At 35.3% G+C, this 23,439-nt stretch overlaps 1 protein-coding gene across 3 annotated transcripts in view; it reads right to left on the bottom strand.

Annotated features, from left to right (window-relative positions):
• The window catches only part of ATG2B (autophagy related 2B), a 44,825-nt gene that overhangs the window by 6,033 nt on the left and 15,353 nt on the right, over positions 1-23,439 (bottom strand). Inside the window, exons 15-40 of one of the 3 annotated variants that reach the window (XM_074542390.1) lie at positions 22,529-22,802; positions 21,332-21,437; positions 20,112-20,304; positions 19,801-19,943; positions 18,553-18,710; positions 18,149-18,321; positions 17,699-17,849; positions 16,673-16,872; positions 15,801-15,881; positions 14,112-14,218; positions 13,784-13,876; positions 12,908-12,978; positions 11,865-11,941; positions 11,467-11,637; positions 10,839-10,980; positions 9,861-10,063; positions 8,733-8,959; positions 7,992-8,100; positions 6,113-6,307; positions 5,489-5,590; positions 3,801-3,879; positions 2,753-2,957; positions 2,237-2,306; positions 1,248-1,330; positions 704-825; positions 364-518 (exon numbers count right to left, since the gene is read on the bottom strand). In XM_074542390.1, the coding sequence (XP_074398491.1) occupies positions 364-518; positions 704-825; positions 1,248-1,330; positions 2,237-2,306; positions 2,753-2,957; positions 3,801-3,879; positions 5,489-5,590; positions 6,113-6,307; positions 7,992-8,100; positions 8,733-8,959; positions 9,861-10,063; positions 10,839-10,980; positions 11,467-11,637; positions 11,865-11,941; positions 12,908-12,978; positions 13,784-13,876; positions 14,112-14,218; positions 15,801-15,881; positions 16,673-16,872; positions 17,699-17,849; positions 18,149-18,321; positions 18,553-18,710; positions 19,801-19,943; positions 20,112-20,304; positions 21,332-21,437; positions 22,529-22,802 (3,690 nt within the window). The remainder of the gene's footprint in view (positions 1-363; positions 519-703; positions 826-1,247; positions 1,331-2,236; positions 2,307-2,752; positions 2,958-3,800; positions 3,880-5,488; positions 5,591-6,112; positions 6,308-7,991; positions 8,101-8,732; positions 8,960-9,860; positions 10,064-10,838; positions 10,981-11,466; positions 11,638-11,864; positions 11,942-12,907; positions 12,979-13,783; positions 13,877-14,111; positions 14,219-15,800; positions 15,882-16,672; positions 16,873-17,698; positions 17,850-18,148; positions 18,322-18,552; positions 18,711-19,800; positions 19,944-20,111; positions 20,305-21,331; positions 21,438-22,528; positions 22,803-23,439) is intronic. The other 2 variants (XM_074542389.1, XM_026791230.2) reach the window with 2 other exon arrangements.

Genomic DNA, 23,439 nt, shown 5'->3' with positions numbered 1-23,439 from the left:
TGGACAACATGCAACATAGAACTCATCTTTCTCAGCATCATGATTTTTTTAGTGAAGCTGAACATTTTCATATTAAACTGTACACTGCAATGCATTAAAGACATTAAGAAACAAGCAGCAGCTTGGGTGTTCAGCAGCATTTTAACACAGTTTTCTAACCATTGCATTTGATGCCATAGTTCTCACCTCACAGACTGCTGCAAACTTTGCCCAGTCTCTGCTCTCCTATTTATACACCTGCTTTTCTTTTTTAATAGATGCTCCCTAGCTTAAATCTATAGCATTAAGACATTAGCTTAATACAGAGCATTTACTAGACACACCTCTCATTTTACACCTAACTTCAGGAGTCATACACTCTACCTGTATAGTCTGAACCATTCTGTTTGTCAGCTCCAGCGCAGCCATGGCAGTGGAAGTACCAAAAGAAGCTGCTCCTCTTTGAAAGCCTCTGACAATCCGACCGTCCTTGCGGTACTGCTCTATGGGCAGCCACACCAGGTCTTTCAGACCTTGCACTGAAAATGAAGGCACAACACCAAAGTCAGACAGTTCTCTTACATACGCAGAATGCTTTGAAAGGAAGTGAAAACAAGAGTCAACATGGTTTGTGTTGGTTTCTTGAGAGGGGAGAGGTGTTGTTTGGTTTTTAAAGAAACAAACACATTCAAATGTAGCTGAACAAAAGTAAGAATTAACTTACCTAACTGTACAAGCGAATGCATAGGTCCTACTCCTCCCAAAATTCCTGGTAGCTGATTTTTCTTTATATCATTAAGCCATTCACTGATGGCATAGGAGAATAATTTATCCACACCTAATAAACTAAAGTAAATACAATTATTAACTTTTTTAAACAAACAATTCCTAATAAGATAAATGCATTCATTAGTCACTGACGTAAAAGATGTCATTTAAACAAAAGGAAAGCTTCCTCAAATGTCTTTTGTTGCTGTTGGCTAAGCCAAGTATTTCAATTATATATGCTTTATAAAACAAACTCAAAACTGCATAATCACATACAGTTCCATAGGAAGTGAACATGAAACTAAAATGAAGATTTTATCATCAAGAATAGCACATATATTAAATTCTGTTCTGACTCAGAATTTCTTGAATTATATACATTTGAAAAACACCTAGAATCAAAAAGTATCCTGGATTTTAGAAGGGTATCGTAAGATAAAATTTGGTTTACATTTGCAAATTTGCAATAGCAGTATTGATCTACATTTTGAGAAACTTACCCATGTCTATAACAAAGCCTCTTCAGCTTTAATTCTGAGCAGTTCAACTGAGCAAGCCCAATAAGAATCCCAGCTAATGTTCCCTGTAAGTGAAATATTTTGTTATCACATGCATTTACTCAACCCATACAACTGGTGAGAAATAATTTCATCATCTCAACTCTTACAAGTATCCTGTCTAAATATTTTCTCCCAGTCTCCCAAATGTACATAGAAACTTGTAAAAAAAGAAACCTGGCTTAATGTGCTACTCAAAAAAAACCTGGATACAAGAGGACTTCTTCAGAAATAATAAGCTAAAATAAATTATGCAAACATAGTTCTGGCTTTAGTGTGTTCCAGACAAGCTAAAGCTACCATATTTCATGTTTTGATTTCTGATATCTGGGCAAATTCAAGATGTTGCTGCTTTCCATATTTTCTTACTGATTTGCTATGATAAAGTACAAGTCTTGTTGTGCAAATAGGATTTTTTGATGTTGGTTTCTAAACTCAGTGTAATGAAGAATGCATATTTTAACAAGAACCATGGGCATTTTTTTCATCTGTAATAGATTCTGTCATTGCCACTGAGACCTCTATGTTACTAGACTGCAAGGAAAGGAAACAAGGAGAATAAACAACAGTATTTTGTTCTGGCATCAACGAGGAAAAAATAAAATAAAATGCACGATTCTGGCATCAGACAGTGGTATCATACTTTGAGGGGCACTGCAGCTCTACACTATGATTTCAAGCCAATCATGGAGCTCACAAATGTGACATTCAAGTTCTATCCTGGATTAATCATAATTTGGGTCCACCCCTAGTTTTCCAATTAAGAGTGAAATGAGGTTAAGCTTTACTAAAATTAAGGGGAAATAAAGGGTTTTATATTTGTCACAATTGCATCATTAATGATTAGGGATCATAAAGATATTCCCATTCATGGAGCAGGGAGGGGAGAGCAAATAAATGTTTGTTCTATAGCATCATCATCATGCACAAACCTGATCCATTGATACATGCTTCCCATGGTAATCAAGCCGTATTGGAACTTCTGATGTAAAGCGAAATTCTCTGGAACATAGAAAGGAAATATTACAGTGAGAAACATGAAAAGGAAATGAAATTATCTTTCTGAAAAGAAACTCATGGTTTCCCATTCTCCTGAACTAGGATATCATACCCTTTTCTGTAAACCATAAATCCTTCTGCTACTGTGTTAGTACTTCAGAATAAATGTACAAAATACAGTGGCAAATTCAGCTTTTCTTGGTTTATTTACATCTATTTCAGGTTAGCATTTGTAATAAATTTTAAAGTCTTGCAAATGTGTTACTAATCCTGCAAGTGAAAATGTTAAAAAAAAAAACCCAAAAACAAGCAAACACCACAAAACAATGGTTCCGTGGGCAATATTTGCTTTCTATAAGCAGCCAATAAACAAAAAAATGCACTTTGTCTGAAGGTCTGGAATAATTTATTACCACACCTTCTTAAAACTTCTTCTAACAAAAGTTTACCTGAAAAATACTGGCTGATCACTGTACGATGTTGTTTCTTGTGAGAACTGATCATCCTCTCCATTAACCACATCCATGGAATCAATGCTGCCATTTTCATTTGCTTGCTTGTGTGATGCAAAAGAAATGACTGGACTTGGTTCCTTAAGGCTGCTGACATGCCTGGGCAAACTACATGTAACTTCAGCACCAGGAGACTTTTTGACTAAGAAAAGAAGTTACACACAGGAAAGTGACTCATATTTTTCACAATGATTACAAAGAGATTGTTTTCACACAATTACTGTGTCCTTAGTAAGTTCTAATGCTTATTAGTAGGAATTAGCAGGGCAATATTTAGATTCTCTCAGTTTTTGATAGAAGTTATTACATGCAGCTGAAGTTGAGGTTAGTGCATCAGCAGAAATAATGTATCTGGTTCTAATGGCAGTACTGCAGAGTGCTTCATCACCTGTGCATTTCAGCATGACACCCCAACAGAAATAGGTAAAGAAAGTATAGCTGCTAAGAAATAGCCAAATACACTTCATAGTGGAAATGTGCTTTTCAATATATACTGCTTTTGCATCAGATAATGTAATTGATAACAAGTACTGCTTCAATAGCATATAAACATCATTTAATGTTTAATTTAATACCCTTGCATAGAGTATTATGTTTGTCTAATAGCTTCAAGTTGTCTAACACAGAATTCAATTTTATAAATGAGCAGGACAATGTATTAGTTTTATCTAATAATAACTCCCAATAGCATATGCAGCCCTCAATTTTTCCAGAAGCTCTTATTAAATATGCTCCAATATTGGCTCAACCTCATTTTATAAAATTGGGATTCCAGGTGTTGAACACCTTTGTTCATATTTCTAAAATAAAAAGCTTAAATACCAAAGGCTTTTGAGTTCTAAAAAAATCAGTCATTAATGTTAGTGCTCAAACCCCAACACAAGTTTTTATACACACAAGATCCACATGTGAATTTATAGACATGTACCCAAAGTAAAGGACAAAGAAGCAGCACTTTTATTTTAGATTTGTTTTAGAAATATACCTTCAGGATCTGGAGTAACTAAGAGTTCTACTTCTGTAGAAAGGCTAGTGAAAAAGTCCTTCAGGAAAAACAAGGCATCCTAATGGCAAAAAGTAAAATACAATCAGGTTAAAAAAAATACAAACACCTAATTCTCTACAAATATTATCTACTATTCCAGCTCTATTTCTATGGAGACATAAAACAAACCTTTTATTTCTTTTTGATCCTTTCACATATGTATAAACCACAACGAAATCTAGGACAGAAACCAGGAAGTCCCTCTTAGCCTCTGCACCCTCTTCCATATAACAGGATTTAATGATCTATCTAGCTTGGCCTTAAAAATTCAGGATTATTTTCACCATTTCTACTCTCACTTTGGAGACTGTTCCAGAACTGAGTTCCAGAACTCAGTTATAAACTTGTCTCTGATTTGCAGCAGAAGGTATTTAAATACAGTTTATATTCCTCTCTAGTACTGTCAAGTCAACCAAATCATTACAAATCAGGGTTCCTCACTGCTTCACTAAAAGTTATTGATATCTATGGTATTCATATCTTAATAATGCCATAAAGCTATTACACCCCAGCTTTCTTTTCACACAGATGCATTACACTGGTGCTTTATTCATCCTATCATTGATGACAACTGGACTTTCTTTTCTATTTTGACTTCCAGCTGATAAGACTGACAGCTTAAGCAGTAATAACAAGTATTTCTAATAACTGCATGCTGCCCTGTGCTTCCAAAAAAGCTGTGGTTAATTTCACAGAAGTTGTAAAGGTAAATTTTGTTTATGGTACAAAACATAAAAGACTTTAAAAGTAACCAAGAAGCAACATATTTCCTCCCTAGATGGCAGCATTTCCAGGCCATTGTTTCCTAGACAAAATTATTGCACACTACAGAGCTCAGTTTTGCTAAGAGTGAAATGAAAACCTGGTCTCTAATGTGTGTTCAAAGAAAGAAAAGATATGGAAATCCTAATTATGCTCCTAAAAATCCAAACCCCACGTAGCTCTCTGAAGATGACAAATTAAGGAAGAACTGCTTCAACAAAGAGTAATAACTGCACTTCACATTTGCCAGCACAAACATATAGAGCTCTTACTGCTTTAGAAAAACCCCAGTGTTTCTTGACTATATCAAAAATACCTTGCACAAACCCTGCTAAAGAAAGTAAAACAATTTCTGCTCTTCCTGCCACTGCAGTTGACAGCAAGACGAAGCCTTCAGGTTACAGAAGCATTTCTCAAGTGTCAAGTGCCCTTGACCAACATGACGTGAACCACTTCAGGATTAATGATTAATCTTATTCAATTAAAAACAATGAAGTCACTTCATGAACAAACAAAACCAGATCATTCAAGAACAAGAAGTTATTTTTAAAAGCTGTGACTCCAAACCCTTTGAGATTATCAGAAGTTCCAGGAGGAAAACTTACTGAGAAAATAGTTTTGTCTAAGATATTCTTGGTTTTTAAATAAATAAAAAAATTTGTCTTTGTAATAGCTGGAGCAGAAGGCAAGTTCTAGCATGGATATGAATGAAACAACAGAGATCCAAAGTTTAAATAAAAAAGGTATCACACCAAGAAAATGTAAAACGTAAAATATGCACGATGGCTACAAGTATCTAGTTAAAAGAAACTCCAGGTATCATTCAATAAAGAAAAAATGATTATTTTTGCCCTGGCACAACCAACCTGGTCAATATTGAGGCGAAGTGGCATTAGTGAAACACGTAAACAACATTCCTGTGGGGATCTGCCAGACTCTGGACGGACATGTAAAGCTTTAACTGTTAACTGAAAAAAAAACAACAAGATAAATAAAAGTACTAACATTCACAATTATTAAATCTCAGAACACCAGCTAGGAAAAACATTTACTGCTAAATCTCTGTATTTAGTAGTATGATTCCACTTAGCAATTACAGTATTGCATAAAAATTTCCTCTGAATGTTATAAAAAAATAAAGTTAAAAGAAATCCCCCCAAAAAAATTACTAAATCCTGGATAAAACCAGTAAGACATAAAAGTACAAATCTGCATGTGAAATTGTGAAAGCTACCAAAGTAGTCCTGCACATCTGGTTTTTTAAACTAACAATCTCAAACCCATTAATACCTGACATGCTGACATTCAAACTGACTTTTGAATTAGCCTTAATATCCACAAAGAGTCAAGCAAATAACTATCAACAAATTATATTACTTCAATGTTGCACGAGCTCATGTTTCTGCTTCTGCAAGATTAAGAAATGCACATAGCCCCCACAATGATAATTCTCACTGTAATTGTAAGAAATTAACATTTCATAGCTATACCATGTTTGAATGTGCTTTTCTGGGCATCTCCTTACTGCAGTAGAGATAGAGAAATTTATTCATTTGTGATGTAGCTAAGCGATCTCTGATCTCCAGGTCTTGAACAATAAAAACTTGTCGTGACACTGGCTGCTCCAACAGACAGGATTCACCTTCTGCCCCACCTGGAGGATACACCTCATGCTGGAATTTCACCTTTTGAAAAGAAAACCAGCACAATCAGCTTCACTGAAAAACACCATTTAACAACAGAATAGTTCTTTAAAAAAATAAACAAAAACCAGGGAAGTATACCACATATAAGAACTTTTAAAGCTGTCTACTATTTTAAATCTACAGAAATACTATTAAGATTTCTGAACACTATTCAGGTTTTTACATATCTAGGAGTAGAAATCTTCCAATTTCTAGTTGTGTAGTTGTTCATATTTTACAATGCAAATTCAAGCCAAAACAAAGAGTACTGACTCTTTGATAAGGAAATCTTACTGACATAAGATAAAGAATGAATTTCATTTTTTTTTTATATTGACTCAGCTTTTTCCTCTCAATCCTGACATCTTTCTTACTTCATGGTGAAGCCTGTACCAGACAATCTTCCAGTTCTTGAATCTTGCACTCTCTTACTTAAGAAAAAAATGTTTTTTCCCTACCAACTGACTTCTCAAGTGACTCCATATAAAGCCATTTCATCATTTTTCTTCAATTGTAAGTTATGCAGCTCTCATGTCCAGCTGTGGTGACCCACAGACCATCACCCCCTGCTCCCCAGACCCCGCGCACCCCGGCCGGCAGCGAACGCTGCTGGGCGCGCACAGAGAGCGGCAGCGGCCCCTGCCGGCCCCGCGCTGAGCCCCAAGGCAACACCGTCTGTGTGTGACACCTTTTATTCTCCTTCATTGCTTTAAACATTACTGCTCAGCCACGTAACAAGTTAGGGGGGCAAGTAGTAGAAAAAAATCTTTATACTGCTTCAGTGCTAACACCACCTCTCATTAAATATCTGCAAATTGAGAGACAGCTATCATTCTACATATGAAGTTTTCCAGGTGGAACATTAAATGCTTCCCTTTCTCCTTTTGTTTATTTTAATATCATGTTTTTTCTAGAAAATGCTACCCTAAGCCTTACATATTTCTGGCAAGCTTGAGGTGTTAATGGGATGTATTTTAATTCTCAGAAATGCACTGAGAAGACTATAGACTATAAAAAGGCCTTTATTTTTATGTAATGCCTTTCATGTTTATGGAAACATTTGAAAACATCTTATTTTAAAAAGATTCTGTTATTGATCCATTTAACATGAAATATGTTTAACTCCTTGCCAGTACTATTCACAGCACCAGAAAAAAGCATTTAGCTCCTATGTTAGAGGTAACCATAAAAACAACTAAGATACTTAAGCCTGAAGGGTGCTAAAAACGTTAGGGGAAACACAGAAACAATACTCTGATATAACTAGATGTTATTTCATACCCAGTTATCAAATTGATACACTGAATATTCTTAAAATATCTATGTCTTGCTTATTTTGTTAGAACATTTAATTTTATAAGAGGGATATCTTCAGAATGGAACTAAAGAGAGGAACACAGAACAGCAGTTGCAAAACTGGGTTGTAATAAACAAAAGCTTTTAAGAATATTGTGATGGGATATCTCCATCTTTAGAAACAACCTTATTCAGAAAAAAAGTACAATGCTAATACTAACAGTTTTTGTTGAACAAATTCTACATTCATCACTGAAGTGATTGCTTAGATGTAGATACTGTTGAAAGAAATAGTACTGAACTCTAATGGAAAGGTGTTATCAAAGGAGTGTAACATGTAAAGATAGCCACAGAGTGAGTCATGGCTGAAGCTGTTTTTGCTACTCACCTTGCTTAACTGTATTTCCATTAGGAAGTCTGGGTTTCTTCCTCTTCCTCCACATGCTGTATTCCGTCCATGCCTTGTTGGTGTATGAGAAGGAGAACTATGGGGACTTCTGGGAAAATTAAAAGGAAAAATACACTTTTGCAGATTAAAGTTATCTCACTGTTAATCTAAAACTAAACACACTAGATGTAAGTTCTTACTCTTTTAATTATATTACAAAAAAACTGAAATTACATTACTGTTAACCAAGTAATTTTTTTTTGTTCAAGTAAAATACATCTAAGCAGAATGCCAGGTGCATTTATTCCATGAAATTAAGATTCATAAAACATTTCCTTAGTTTTGGCTGTAATAATTTTATTCTCTAGCTCACATGATATCCTGTAAATCTTACACTTATGCTCCTTAAGTCCTGATCTCTTTAGGAAAATTTGACTACCAATATTACCCTAAAACAAAATCCATCCTTCCACCCCCCTCTAAAAATCAGCAAAATCAAACCAAGCTTGTCCAGGCTAAGACACAGGAAAAAATACACTCTGTGGAGTTGAACTGAGTGAGAATCTGGATGATCTTTAAGATCCCTCCCAATCCAAATCATTCTATGATTGATTCCTTGTGAGAAGATAGCCAAGAAGCAAGCAAGGGGGACTTGTGATTGAACAATAAGATTCCTCCATATCAAAAGAAAAGAAAGCATTTCTGAATTTTCTAATCCACATAATTAGATGAAACACTTACATGAAACTTTTAGCTGGAGAAGTTGGTGGTGCAGCCCCAAAATCCCTTCCACCATAAAGATGCCAAATAAGAGATATTTCCTTTACAACATAGCGTACCAGAGGAACAGGAAAATGAAGTGGAGCTTTGCTTGTATCCGTTTTTTTAATAGGTTGACTGAAATGATTTTCCTTTATGATAATTGCATCATCAACCATTATTTTTATAACTGGCTCTTCCTCTTTTTCCTAATTAAAAAAAAAAATATAGCATTGAGAAGGTGAGATCATCTTTATTGAGATGTCCAATTCTTTCCTATGAAAAGGAAAATTTTCTGTATTGTCTTCTAAAGCTTATACAACACATGATCAGTTTAGAAATGTTTCTTATAAACTACAGACAAAAGCATATGAAAAAAGTAGAACCTGTGAAGTAGTTAAAAACAGCAATAAAAAACCCCAAACCAAAACAAAAAACTTCCCCACCCAAACTGTAAACAAAACTAAGTACTAGTTGAAAGCAAGCAGAAAACCACAGAAGAGCCCAGGCCACCCTATTAGCACTTCTGGAAACAAACAAGCTCTAACTGGGAAAATGCATCTTCTAATCAGAGACCAAAGAACTGCTTCTGCCTATTAGGAAGAATACCACCAGACAACATGCAGAGGACAGACATTGGTGTAAAGTGACACAAAAATTTATGTCTGAGGTTTGGCAAGGATTTTAGATCCTTAGAAACATTGAGAGCTTAGATTAAAAGAAATGAACAAAAGATTAGAAGATGTGCAAAGCTGCTGTTTTGATAAATGCTGGTTTTTGCTTAACACTTTTTTTTGCTAATTATGCCATTATTTTAAGTTGATATGACAATGATTAAACATGACGAAGATGTAGGAAAACTGCCAATGTTTAATATAACACTCAGATGAGAGAACAATTACACGGTGCTGAGATATAGAAAAATCATATCTATTTGAAAATACTTGTTCTCATCCTAATAGCAACAATGCATGAATTCCCTCCAAACAGAAAAGCATCACTAATCAATCACAGAAATCTAAGATATCTTATTTACTCAGGCTTTACATAAGGTTTTCTCTAATTCAGTTTATATATGGATTTTTTTTAGTAATTTTCAAAGGATCTTACAGCAACAGCGACTTTAGGTGCAAAAAGAATGCAGAAATCATCACTTTCTGCTGGAACATCTCCCATGGCCTCACTTATCAGGTGATGAGTAAATGAAGCATAAGTGGGACTTGGCTCTTGTGAGACATTTCCACTTTCATCTGGAAACAGGAAGAGATCTGAGCAAGATGGCTCCTGAGTTTGAGATTTGTCATCGAAAACTCCTGGGAGTTGAAGGAGAGTGGAGAAAAAACATGTTTCAGTGGAAGAATCCTTACGAAATATGAAAATTAAGTAAACTCATGTTTGCTACTTCAATTATATCAAGGAAATTTGCTCATTATATCTTGAATCAATTCATACTATAAATAATATACAATTCTCAAGTTTCTTATTCTGGTAGTAAGACCTCAGCATCAAAATCTTTCAGTACCACAGAGACTGCTCACCCTCTACCACAGAAAAAAAGAACAGAGATCACGGAAATGGAAATCTACTTGCAAGTACAAAATCCTTATCAAATTTAAACTTCAATTACACTCTAGCCATGATACAGAAGCCATAATCTGTGATAGAAAAAGGTAGTTGATTTTATCTGCTAATTGAAAAAATTCTTTATAGCTAAAAAGTTCTTCCTGTGCCTTGAAACCATACCCTCTTCCTGGACCTCTCTGACATACAGAAGAGAGGTCTTTATTCCTGCACACTAACTTATACTCCTACAGAATGTGGGGTCTTGACAGAGTCCCAGAGACAGATTTCTTCCCTGCTGCTTTCAGTAGCTCAGTAATGTATATTTTTGACTAGAATATCAAAGTACTTCTTCATTACTATTATTAAAAGCAAGAATCTGTTCCATATTTCGAAGACTTCAGACATCCTAAGTACCTGCTCTCATTCTTATTGCAGCATCTCTATATACACAAAACTTTCAATCCCACTTTCTTTCCAGAAAAGTTGTACTTTATATGCAGGGGTATGCCTTCAGGGGATTCTCACCATTAGACTCTTGCTTGATGGCAGAAGCAGTCTGTTGAGTCTCAATTTCTTCCATGGCATCACTCATCAAATCCCGTAAAATCTGCTGCTCTGACTCAGCAAGGCCTGGTCCGTGGGAAGATGGTTGGCTAAAGGTCTCTACCTGTAGGAGAGGAAGTATACATAGTTACATCTCAAAAACAACAAATGTCAAAAAAGATTTTGCTAGAACAGTTTGCTTCACAGCTCTTAAACTGTGAGAAAAAAAAACATTAACTTGTTAAATACTCAAGTGATCTGAAACACCAAGCTGGATGATTCATTCATAAAGTAGCTTAGAACATTATGGTTCAGGGTATTTAGGTCAGAGTACCTGGACAGTTCATGTATGTCCTGGAATTTTCTTCTTTAGATAAGAATGAAGTACAAGAAGTAAACAGGATAATGTTTTGAAATATTTAGTGACCAAAGCAGGAAAAAAATACTATTTTAACTCTGAAATATATTTTAAATCAGATACAATTGGTACAATTTGATACAATTTCTTTGCAGAAAATCTCATACTATTTGTAAATAGAATAGGGATTAAATTAAAATATATTACCAAGAATCAGAAAGTTAAGCTGCTATCATTTTGCTATTCTAATACCTTCATTTTTGGCTTGCTAACTCCACGTTTAACCTCTGTCTTAGCAGGTGGATGTAAATCACCATAACTTGCAATATATTGGATGAGATTCATTAGTGCAGCACACGAATCAGAGCAGGTACGGATATGGATTACATCACTGGAACAGTGCAGCTCAAAACGAGGTTTAGTCTAGATAGCAACAATGAAAAAACAATAAACTTCAAATTATCCCGAAGTTCTATAAAAATGGCATATACACAGCTATTTTTCAATTATTTTATTTAACTAGTTAAAAAATTAGTTAAAAAATACAAGTAAACTGGAAAACCTTTGATTTTAAGTACAATAAACGAATTTTCAAATCACAATCTCTCATGAAGATTTCAAATTTATTTTGTTTGTGATTAAATACTTACTCTTTCTCCCTCAGAATCAGATTTTACTGTTGTAATGGTTAGTTCCAGCAGCCCCATATCCATAACACGAACATAATCTGAAATATGATAATTTTAAATATTACTAAGAAAATAGCAAAACCCTATATATGTACAGTTCTAAACCCATTAAAACTAGCATGAGCTGTAAAGGGATCAAAGCCTTTCATATCTCTGCATTTCCTTCTTTTATGAGGATTACTTTCAGAGTTCAACTTTCAGCTACTCAGATGAAGAACTTGAACCTTTTCAGTCCAATGTATCACTCCCACCACCACCATCTGAGTGCAGTGTAATCTTTTAAGATATTTACCTTCATCCCATCTGTGTGAGTTAGAGAAACCAAGGCACACAGAAGCTGAATGACTAAACATTCTATCAGTTTTTAGCTGAAGTGAGAGAGAACACATGTTCATACTGCACTAATCTTTCAGTGCCATGAATAACTTATTTGTCCTCTTTTGTTGTTTAAACAAAACAGGCAAGCCTTTACTGTGCCCCCTGCTAGAGATTTCTTACCTAAGCTAAATACAGGTTTGTGGGCACAAGGTTTCATTATTTCTCCAACTCATTTAGTAAATATTGATTCAAGTTCCTCAGTCCTTAAAGGTTCTTATTATTTCAATGAGGGCAATCCAGCTGGTATGATTCTTTTCAGAACCTACAACTCTCTGCCATATAACACCTTTCAAGTTCAACTATTTATATCTCATGAGGTCTCTTTTCTACAAAAATATCATTCTGTGAAACTCCAGATTTTTAAACATATGCTTTTTTCAAATATCCATTAGTAAATTGTAACAAGATACCAGAGGAATTGCAAGGTGCTCTTTGACTTCTGGATTCACAAATCCAAACCAGAGCACTCAGATTTTTATCAAGATTGCACTATTCTCTCATAGTCTACTTGCTGCTTCTTATCTTCTCAGTCCTCTTCTCAAATAACCTTTATATATGCTGAATATGCCTGTAATTTTGTTTCTTTAGGCTCTGTAATTGATTAGTCACATCTAAAACATCCTTACCTCTATGGAGGTTCACCATGACAGTGTTGCATTTGTCAGACAAATGCAAAGCAGCTTCATCTAAAATGATCCTAAGAGACAAAAACAAGATGAAATAAAAATGCTTAGGGAAATGTTGTGCAATTAGTAAGCCAAAAGAAATCAGTATATAAAACATATTTTAAAATACAAATATACCAAGCATATCTTAAATTCAAACTCTTCACTTTAGCCTTTCATAATTTTCAAATCTATTGACAAATAACCACTGTAAGATATTTTCCCCATTGCTAATTACATATTTTTTACGTTTCAATTTATATATTTGATCCTACCTAGAATAAGAAATAATGCCTTAAGCCTTAACACTTATTTCTGTCTTTTTTCTCTAAACAAAGTTAACAGAACATTTGTTTTGATCACTTAAAAGGTTTAATCAATAAAAATAATCAACTTGGTAGATATTTCACAACAGAACAGGTAAAACAGAATGAATATTCAACTGAAGTTGCAAGAAAGTTATTAGAAGTTACAGATATTTTCATTAGTCATTAAATATTCAATTAATTAAAACACTGTTGCCAAGTAAAAAAATATAAGAAATCTTAAGGTCTTACTAATCCATAAAATAGACATAACTTCATTTCAGGACATTGCAATCTTATTAAAAATGCAGAATTGCTTGTTTTTAAAGGAAGCAATCCAATTAAAAAGTATAAATAAACAAAATTCTTTAACCTAATAAAACAGAAGAATTACATGTGAGCAAAGTGTATTTCAAAAGCCGGAAACCAGCGTGATCATTTATACAACATGAAAGCTTCTGAGGTCAAAAAAGCAGACAGGCATTACAAGTTTTACAGGAGCTTACATGATTCATAGTAATTTAAATCATACCTGAGAGTAGAAGAGGACTTATCTACTGCAACACTGCTGGAAATGCTGAAAGTTTCAACAGTAAGGAGAGATCTGACTGGCAAAAACAAGGGCCTAATAACAAATTGGAAAAACAAATTAGTGCTCTGTACCTATGTGAAGTTCACTCAAAGCCTTACAGATTACCTAACTCCATCTTCCCAGACCTAGGCAAGTCATATCCTACTTTAAATTCCTTCTAGTTAAAGGATGTCTGTTAAGTATTTTTTCCAAAGTATGCAAATTTGAACATTCCTGAAGAGCAAGTATACAGCTGCAGTGTTAAGTGACCCACTTACATTTTACTTACCTGTAATCAAGAGCACAACTCCATAGATGCACATGAAAAGTAGTAATTGTAGCTGGAGGACTATATCCCAGAACAGGCTCATCAGAAATATTCAAAAAATATAAAATCTAAAAATCACAAAAAATAAATACCTCAATACCCGTTAAATTAACAAACAACTACACATCACAAAAGAGCAAAAATGAAGATCTGTAACAGGCATGACAATAAAGATGCTTGCTCAAGATCTTTATAGAGAGAAGCATAGAATATAAACAACACCAAAAAAAACCCATAAAAACTGCAGCTTCAAAGGTATGGAAAAGACCAATCCATATACATTCAAGTGGCTCCTTGTAATAAAGCTTCACAATGTATTTCACTGCCCAAATACAGCCTTATTCATCCCTCTTTGCAGTGTTTGCATTTTCCTTGCTCTCTCTCTGAAAAGTTAACTTTTAGTTAACTCTACATTGCTGAAGATATCTTCAAGTCTTTCTTGAGGGGTGGATATGGGAAATACACTCATAACCATGTGCACATTCATTGTATAAACAGCTTTTTCTTGTACTACCACATAAAAATAGCTGCTATCCTCCTCTGTAACATCTGTCATAGTTCCCTCTTGAATATGTTATACTATAGAAGTTCTTAAAATATTCCAGGCCTGGGGTATACCATCACTGCTAGTCTTTTAATTTTTTCTTCTACTTACCTTTTTGGACAATTTTTATTTGATCCCTCCCCCTCCAAAAAAGATTGCCTGTGTTGAGGAAACTTGAGGAAAATTTCACAGAGCAAAGAAGCAACATGGTGTAAAACAGGCTACACAAACCATGGGAATACTATAGTGAGGAGAAAATAAGGGCACAGCAGAGTCCAAAGCCCCAAGGTCAGCTCCACAGTTATACAGTAACAAGGCATGTAAAAATCAGAATATTATACAGACTGGAGGATGAACAGGAGCAGACTGAGTGTCAAGGGCTGCTGTCTGTAATCCAGTATGGGGCAGGGACATGCAAGGACACTGCTCCTGTGCTAATGGTGTGTTTTGCCTTGTGCACACACACATCAAGGGGCTCCAGTCCTTTCTGCTCTACCTCTGCATCCACACCTATGACTACAACCCTTCTCATTCAGAAGTGTTTGTGTCAACTGCTGCTCACTGCCTCCCCAAAGTCCTCCAGTACTGCTTTTTCTGCAGTACTGCAATACAAAACAGGAAATATACAACTGAGAAATAAGACTTGAGGGATAAAGTGAGCAGAAAGAAAAAATACAGAAATGCTTTCAGAACTGCAAATAACATGTTTGCTTCTTTTGAGAGCATTTTTAACTTAAGGATTATTTACATACTTGAATAGTATTGCACTACTGAGGTTTTTTAATCTGAATTTTAAACAAAACCCAAAACCCAAACCCCAACAGAATGAAGTAAACCCTGCCAAGACCTCCCTCACATGTATTGTACAGAAAGTTAGGATGATGGGAGGAACAGTACCAAGTGAATAGACATGAAATTATTTAAAAGTAAGATTATCATCTGTCAATGGTCTCAAAGAGAAACAGGAAAGAAAGAACACTTTCAAGTGCAGAGTATGATTATAAAGCACAGCCTAACATCAAGATTTTCAATCAAGATTTAGTTTGATAGTTAAGGCAATGAGACTGAAATTGAAGATGTAATCAAGAAAACAGTAGCAGCCTGACCTGTTCATGCCAGCTTAAACCTGAAGGCAACACACGGTGCTGAAGGGTGGCTCCTCGCAGTCCAACAGCCACCAGAAATTCCTGCACAACAAAGTTGCATGACTTGGCTTACATGAAACATGTAACTATTTCACATCCAGATTATGAAACTGTGTTACCCTTCTGCTCCCAACAATCTCCTGGTGTCTAGAAAAACCCTGCCTTCCAATACAGAAACCCTGGATAACACAGTATCATACTTTCTGCAACAGGACAGGCAGTTTTGTGGTGGTGGTAGGAAGAAAGGCTGCCTGCACATTCACTCTGGGATTCAGCAGAAATAGGAGTACCAGGAGGACCAACCTAAAGTAGTTCACGTGTGAGACAACTGAACACCCACAACATTTTGCTGGTCTGCAGAATCTTTCTTAAGATAACTCAACTAACCTGTTTGTCACCACTATGCCAGCTAAGAGGTTCTCTTTTAGCCACACTAATGAATGCTACTGTCATTTAACAGTCCTGTTCCAAATAGGTAAGTAAAGGCTGCCTATTAGATGACACTGCTAGTTAACTGCAGTGTAATTCTATATTTGTTCTTGCCTGTTTTAACAACAGAGAAACTCAACAAAAACAAAAAATGTCAACTACTCAAAAAATGCATTCAGTAAAAAAACAGCATGATCACCAAAGTGAAGCATTGGAAGAATTAGTAAATTAAGCTACTGCTTAAATTCTATAATCCACTCAAAGATTCTAAGAGAAAATTGTAGTTTGAAAATTAATGTCTGAGAACTATATGGCTTCTTCATCTCTAACCCTTCTAACTCCATGTCCAGATGCTTCCATATAACTGAGATAACTCAACTTATAAAAGTACAAATAACACAAACCTTTGTATTGGTCTCTATTTTGTCTGACTGGATTTTGACTGCAACAGTCAGCATACTGGGACTATCCACTCCTACACCATCTGAAGTAGTCCTACTAAGACCATCCTCTTCAGAAAAACAAATAGTAGGCTCTAACCAATGGGGACGTATTGTGCTGGGCAGTCGTACTTCAGAGGAGGGGACAACTCCATCTACCAAACCTGCAAAGACATTTTGGAATTAATTACCAAAGCTTTTACTGATGAAGTGTGAAGGAAAATCTTTTTTATGCTTAATGCCTACAGAATTATTTCAATTATCAAAGTTAGTCATGCTCAACAAAGAACTGTGAAGGGAAGGTTGTGGGTAATCCAATATTGAAAACCACAGTTCTAGCTATCATCTTCAATGTGTCTATTAGGAATTGAGTTTATTTGCCCAACAAAATAGCAAAGTTGAAATAAAGGACAGAAATATCCTACAGGTTACATGAAGAACACTTCATTTTATGAGCTAGTGCCAGGCCAATGTCTCAACACACAACAACTCCGCCTTGCACTGAAACATGAGTATCACTGATTCACAGGCATCTGAGGGGGAAACCTTGAAAGGTTTCACTACATGGGGGTTACCAGACATAGACAAACTACACAGCCAAAATTCTTCACCTGTGGATGACAACTAGCTACTGAGGAAAAACACAGCAGCCACTGGTAACCTGTAGTTTTTTCAATGAAACAACCAGTAACATGTAGGAAGAGTGCATTTTCATAGTAAAGAATAGGCTGTACAGCTAATTTGCCAAAGGATCACAGTATCTGTAACTACCAGCAGTTGTCAGGAAAGTTGGAACTAAACTTTAACTAAAGATAATTATAATGAAGTTGCATTACTGTAGCATTTAGAAACATTACCAATAAATTATATTCATTGTGCCAAATGACACACTATGAGAAAAAAGAGAAAAAAATACAGCCTTTTCCTAAAAAGCTTCAAGCTTAGTTAATTTCAAATTTAGCCCCAAAGCCACCTCAAACCCATCCCTACCTTGATGATATAAATTCAGGCTGCTAGAATGGAGACAAACGTAGTGTCTGTCCTCAAAGCCTTCATATTTAGTCACACTGAAAAGGGAACCACTGTTGAACTCAAACCAAAATTCACCATATTTTCCTTCCAGTGTATTTCCATCATCCTGCTGAAGGAAGAGAAATGATAAAATTATTGTTTGCTGACAGTTTGCTGCATTTAGGCAGTCTAAACTACCACAACACTTGCTATTAATACGTTTTCTGGCTTGCATTTCAGTTATTCTCACATGAAGCAAAGTACATAGAATTTGCAAAATACTGTGTTGCATTACTGCCTAGTTATAGTAGTATAAAGATTACAGAATTACTGTTAAAAACACCATCTCCTTTCAGATAAGTACTACAGCATGAAGGGGCCACCCATGGTCAAAACAACAAAAAACTTGTTCTAGCCCCAGTGCCTTACCTTTACATCTGTGAATATTGACACTAATCCATGTGTCACATTTAGCAGAACAGACAGAAAACTCTGTGAGTTCTTATTCTGTGAGTCAAGCTTTTTCCTTCTGCGTGAACGATAGTTTGGATCAACAGTGGAATAATACTGTAGTGTTTCTTCCTCAGATCCACTTTCATCATCTAATAGACAAAATGAAGTACAACTCATTCTCTAGGCCACGGTTTCTCCATTGGCAATGCAATTCAATTTCACACTTATTTTACCCAATTAAACAGGAATCTACCTTTTCTTTATTTCTTGGTTTATGTTTTCCCATAAGTTTACAAAATCTTTCCACTAACATCTTAATCACTTCAGCTAATTACACTTCTAAAGCACTATAGTTCTAGATAATATATTAAGTGTATTACCATAATGAACTGCAGATTTAAATTGACTGAAGCTGTCTTTACTGAAAGTGTTGATGAGTTGGCTGGCCACAGATAGTCCAACACCATAAGAAAGGTTTTCAAATGTTTCTACAGGAGATGGAGCTGTGGGCTCCCACAACAATAAATCATTGCTGATCCTAGGAAGAAATACATTATCATTACACAAAATATATGACTATATTTCCATTTTGTATTAGGTCAGCCAAGCATAATTCCTTTGCAGACTTTATATAGAGATTCCAGATTCCATAAACAGAGAAAATAAAGTTCACGAGCACAAAACAATAATATATTCATGAGTAAAAGCAATAAAAAAATGGAAGTAACTTCTCTTCTGTAATTATGGTATGCACATGATTATGGTATGCACATATCAAAGTCTAACATGTGATAGAGACACAAAAGACTCTATAAGTGGATATATATTTGCTCAGTAGGTAGAAGGGGGAGTCGAGAAACCCCTATTTTGATCACATCAATTTTCAACTACGTTGCAGGAAACATTCATTCTTTTGATTTCAAGTGAGTGTGTCTGTCAGGGTAAAGACATTCAGTAGAGAAGTATTCCAACAAAATATTCAGTGGAAGGTTCTGCTTTGTCACTTTGGAAGTGAAAATACTGGAAGTAATGTCTATCAGAGACTAAAATAGATCACAATCTCTCTTGCATATTTGCACAGCATAGTAACAATCTAGTAGTATTTTGCTGGTTTTCAGACAGAAAACTAACAGATACCCATCTATAAATCTGGCTTGCTTTCTCTACATTTTCATAAACCTTTGTGAGCCTTACAAAACTGGATTAGGTTTTTATTTTCTAACTGCCTTGCAAGTTCTAGATTTTTAGATGGGAAGAGTAAAATTGAGTGCAAGTTTCTGAAGTATAATAATCGGTTTAAAGAAGAAATCAGAAAGATTAGAGCAAAATGAAACACTGCACAGAGATCTGAACAAAGTGTTCACTGAGAGCCAAAGACTATTTAGCTTCACCCTTTGTTCACAAAATCTGCCAAACACTTTTTAGCAGTCAGCTGCCATAGCACTGATCAGGTGCATGACACAATGGTGTCATGTTAACTCAGAAAAATATTTATATAGCACTTTGTGTTTTTAAATAAGCTGTACAAATGAGTTCCTGCTATACATGCTTAGACAATTGCTTTTATCAAAAGTGAGACAGAACTGAGAGTACAGGTCATGATAACCAAGCAAAACAATTATACTTGCCTGTTGTACAGTTTTTCATAAAAGCTTTTGTTTGGTAGTGTTAAGTGAATGTTTGGTAACGTGAGTTCCAGTACATAATGAGAATTGCTAATTGTTTTATCCTGAAACTCAGTCATTTCAACGATATCTCCGGGCATCACCATCTGAAAAAAAAAAGAAAATAATTACGTTTAAGAAAAAAAAACACAACTAAAAAAACAAAAATCCCAAAACAAAACCAAAAGTGGAAGCCAGAAGTTGCATGTAAAGTAGTGAGACAGTATCCATTTTCTCTATCATAAGCACAAAGCAATAACAAAATGTTATAGTACCTCTTCATTTTCAAACATAACCCTACGAGAAGAAAACGGAGAAGGCTCTGGTCTTCTAATATCACAGACATCCTTCAAAGAATGAGACCCTCCTTCTTCTTCCTCTTGAAAGTTATTATCACCTTCTTCCTCCTCAGCTGCTATCCTTTCCAGAATAGAGTGCACAGCCAGAGGGTTTATTTTCAATACAATCCTGACATTGGAGAAGTTAAGCAGAATAAGCAATTAGAGATGCTTAAAATGTTTATATTCATGCTCTGTCACATGTCCACTAGTTCTACTGGCTTGCCTTTAAATACACATAGACTAAACAACTCAAAATTCCAGGGACTTTTAATTAGATAATAACATATTTTATTACCCAAATCAATACTACTAAGAAAAAAACTAACTTACACACACAAAGGGATGTGGTACCATCAGGTGAAAGAAAATGTTAAGTGTCTGCTTTGTTCAACTCCATTAGGTGATCATATAGATGACCCAAGAAAAATCGAGCACTCTCTCAAAATAAAACTTGTTTCACTAGAACATTAACAGCTATTAAAAATTCTCTACTGAATTGTGTAGCTTCGTACATGTAAACACGTTATAGAACATTTTATTTGTGCCATTATAAAAGAAAAAATGTCCCCATAAACTTACAGTCAGAAAGCCACTGAATTTTGTGGCAAACAACGTACACGGCAAATTCTGTAGCAAATCTAAAACTGCCTCTTTAAATATCTTATTACATGCTTCAGCAGTCAGGTCCCTTGTCTTCAGTAAGTCTGAAGCACTGTATTGCCTTGCATGTGATATAAGCTGCAATAATTCAGTCACAATGTAATTACTCTTACTATTCTTATGCCTTATATTATTTTGAGGCAAAATTCAACTAGGATGGGTGGTTTGGTATTCAGTCATGAATGCAGGAGAAAAGGTAAAGTAAAAAAAATGGGAAAAAGTTTCAAGTCTCTAATCATTTACCTAACTTTCAGTGAAATTTACTTAAGTCCATACAGAAGTTGTACTATAAAAACCATATTGCATTATTATAAATTTAGAAGTTCCATGTTTTTTTATAAATTCTTGAAGTCTTTTTAATAGTTACACGCTCTTTCTTCACAAATTATTTTTAATCTTTTACCACACAAGCATTCTGGATTAAAATTAGAAAAACAACAGTTCTTCATAAAAATTTAATCAATCCACATTAAAAACATGAAAATTTATTTTACCGAGGCCAGTCAAAATTGTCTGATGATGATGTTATCTCTCCATCTGTGCCACCTGACACCTGAAAAAATTTTACTGGTGTTTCTGCATTATCTTCTTCAAATGAACCTGAATAGAAAGAGATTTTTTAGAAATTAACAGATGAATGACAACTGCTAATTCAGGTCAGCCACTCACTCCTCAAATTGAGTCAAACAAGAATAACTAGCCAATGCTACTTACTAAGCTACTTAGGCAGATTTTGTCATCTCTTCTTCCAAAAAATTAATATTTACTTTTAGAAACAAAAGTTATTTTTAGGTAGCAGTAGTTGGAAAATCAGACACTTCTAATGCATAGATACCAGCATTTACTTTTATAGCATCACTACTTTATCACAGCTTTGATTAAATATACAAAATGAGACAGCAGAGAAGATTGCAAATATAAATCAGTCTCATAGATTTATTACTTTGAAAGATATTAGAGGCATAAAATTATTAAACTTTTTCAATGATAGTTATTTTGGGAATCAATCTTGGCATCACAGCACTTTTAGGGTTGAAAAGGACCTCTGGCTGTTATCTAGCCCAACCCTTCTGCCAAGGCAGGGTCACCTAGGGGCAGGTTACACAGGAGTGTGTCCAAGGTGGGCCTGGGAGACTCCACAATCTCCCTGGGCACCTGTTCCAGTGCTCAGCCACCCTCAATGTACAGAAGTTCTTCCTCATGTTAATGTGAAACTTCTTGTGTTTCAGTTTATGGCCATTGCTCCTTGTCCTGTCTCTGGGCACCACTGAAGACTCTGGCACCATCCTCTTGACACCTGTCTTTGAGATATTCACATACGTATGAGATTTCTCTCTCAGTCTTTTCCAGACTGACAGGCCCAGCTCCTGCAGCCTCTCATCATATTAAAGATGCTCCAGACCCCTCATTAGCTTTGAGGTCTCCATTGGACCCTCTGCAGGAGCTCCTTGTCTATCTTTTACTGAGGAGCCCCAAACTGGACACACAGCCTCTCCTCATGGTAGTATTGTTTGGACTTACATTGGTATTTAGTACAAAACACAAAATTACAGTAGAGATATCATATCTACTCCAAAATTCAGGTGAAAAGACACTCCCTGGGTTACTCCATATGAGAGGACCTCTCTCTCAACTACACAGTACCTAGAAAAATAAAAAATGACTCCTGAATACAGTATTAACATTCTTACCAGTTAGCTCTTTAAAGGTAAGCTCTAATTTAACTTGTTCTGGAGTTGACCCTCCTATAAATTCAGTTTTAAATTCCAAATCTGTAAATTCAAGATGAAGGATCTCCTTCTGAAGTGATTTCTTGAACCATGGTCCTCTTTCCTGATCTGACCGTAGATCAGGTATTGGGAAGCGAACAGAGAGTTTTAATGCTGGGGCAGTGACTTGAACTGAAACTCTACAGTTTGCAGGAGTATGTGAATCATCCAGAAAAACTTCAGCAAATGCTTTATGCTAAAAGAACCAAACAACAAAAAACAAAACACAAACCAGAGTGAATAAAAACCCCTCTGAATCAGAGAAAATAGCATTAAAAGTGACTATGGGGAAAGCTTTTGATGATGTAATATCTGAAAATGAAAAATATTATTTGTGTATCACAGAAAAAACACATCAAGACCAACTGCGCTTGTTATTAGGATATTTTTCTATTATAGGTATCATGAAGATTCTACTTAGAAGTCAAGTTTTTGCAGAGATTAGCAATCTTTAAAAAAACTTGCTATTTTTGCAATTATTTTTCCTCTAAAATTAGATAATGAAAGTACCAAACAATATTCAGCTGCAGTTAGGAAATACCATGTCTTAGACACTTGTTTAAATACTGCTGCTGTTGAAAAAGTAGGAATTACTATCACGTGTATTTGTCCCTTTAGGAAGTCAGGGTGTCCAGCTCCTGTCCCTTTCAGGTCCTTCATACCCTCACCCTTTTGCTGATCATTGAGAGGAATCAAACTTGCAAGACAATTATATTTACAGAAATAATTGATGTTTTACAATTTTAGGAGTCTCTTAAATCATTTTGAAAGCTGATTTTTCCATAATCAGTAAATGCAGCAATAAAATTACATGAAGATTTTTGTTGTTGCGT

This window comes from Zonotrichia albicollis, chromosome 6 (assembly GCF_047830755.1).
Source record: "Zonotrichia albicollis isolate bZonAlb1 chromosome 6, bZonAlb1.hap1, whole genome shotgun sequence".
In the NCBI taxonomy this organism is placed as follows: Eukaryota; Metazoa; Chordata; class Aves; order Passeriformes; family Passerellidae; genus Zonotrichia; species Zonotrichia albicollis.
Note: the sequence above shows the minus strand (reverse complement) of the source record. Positions and strands in the feature narration are given on the sequence as shown.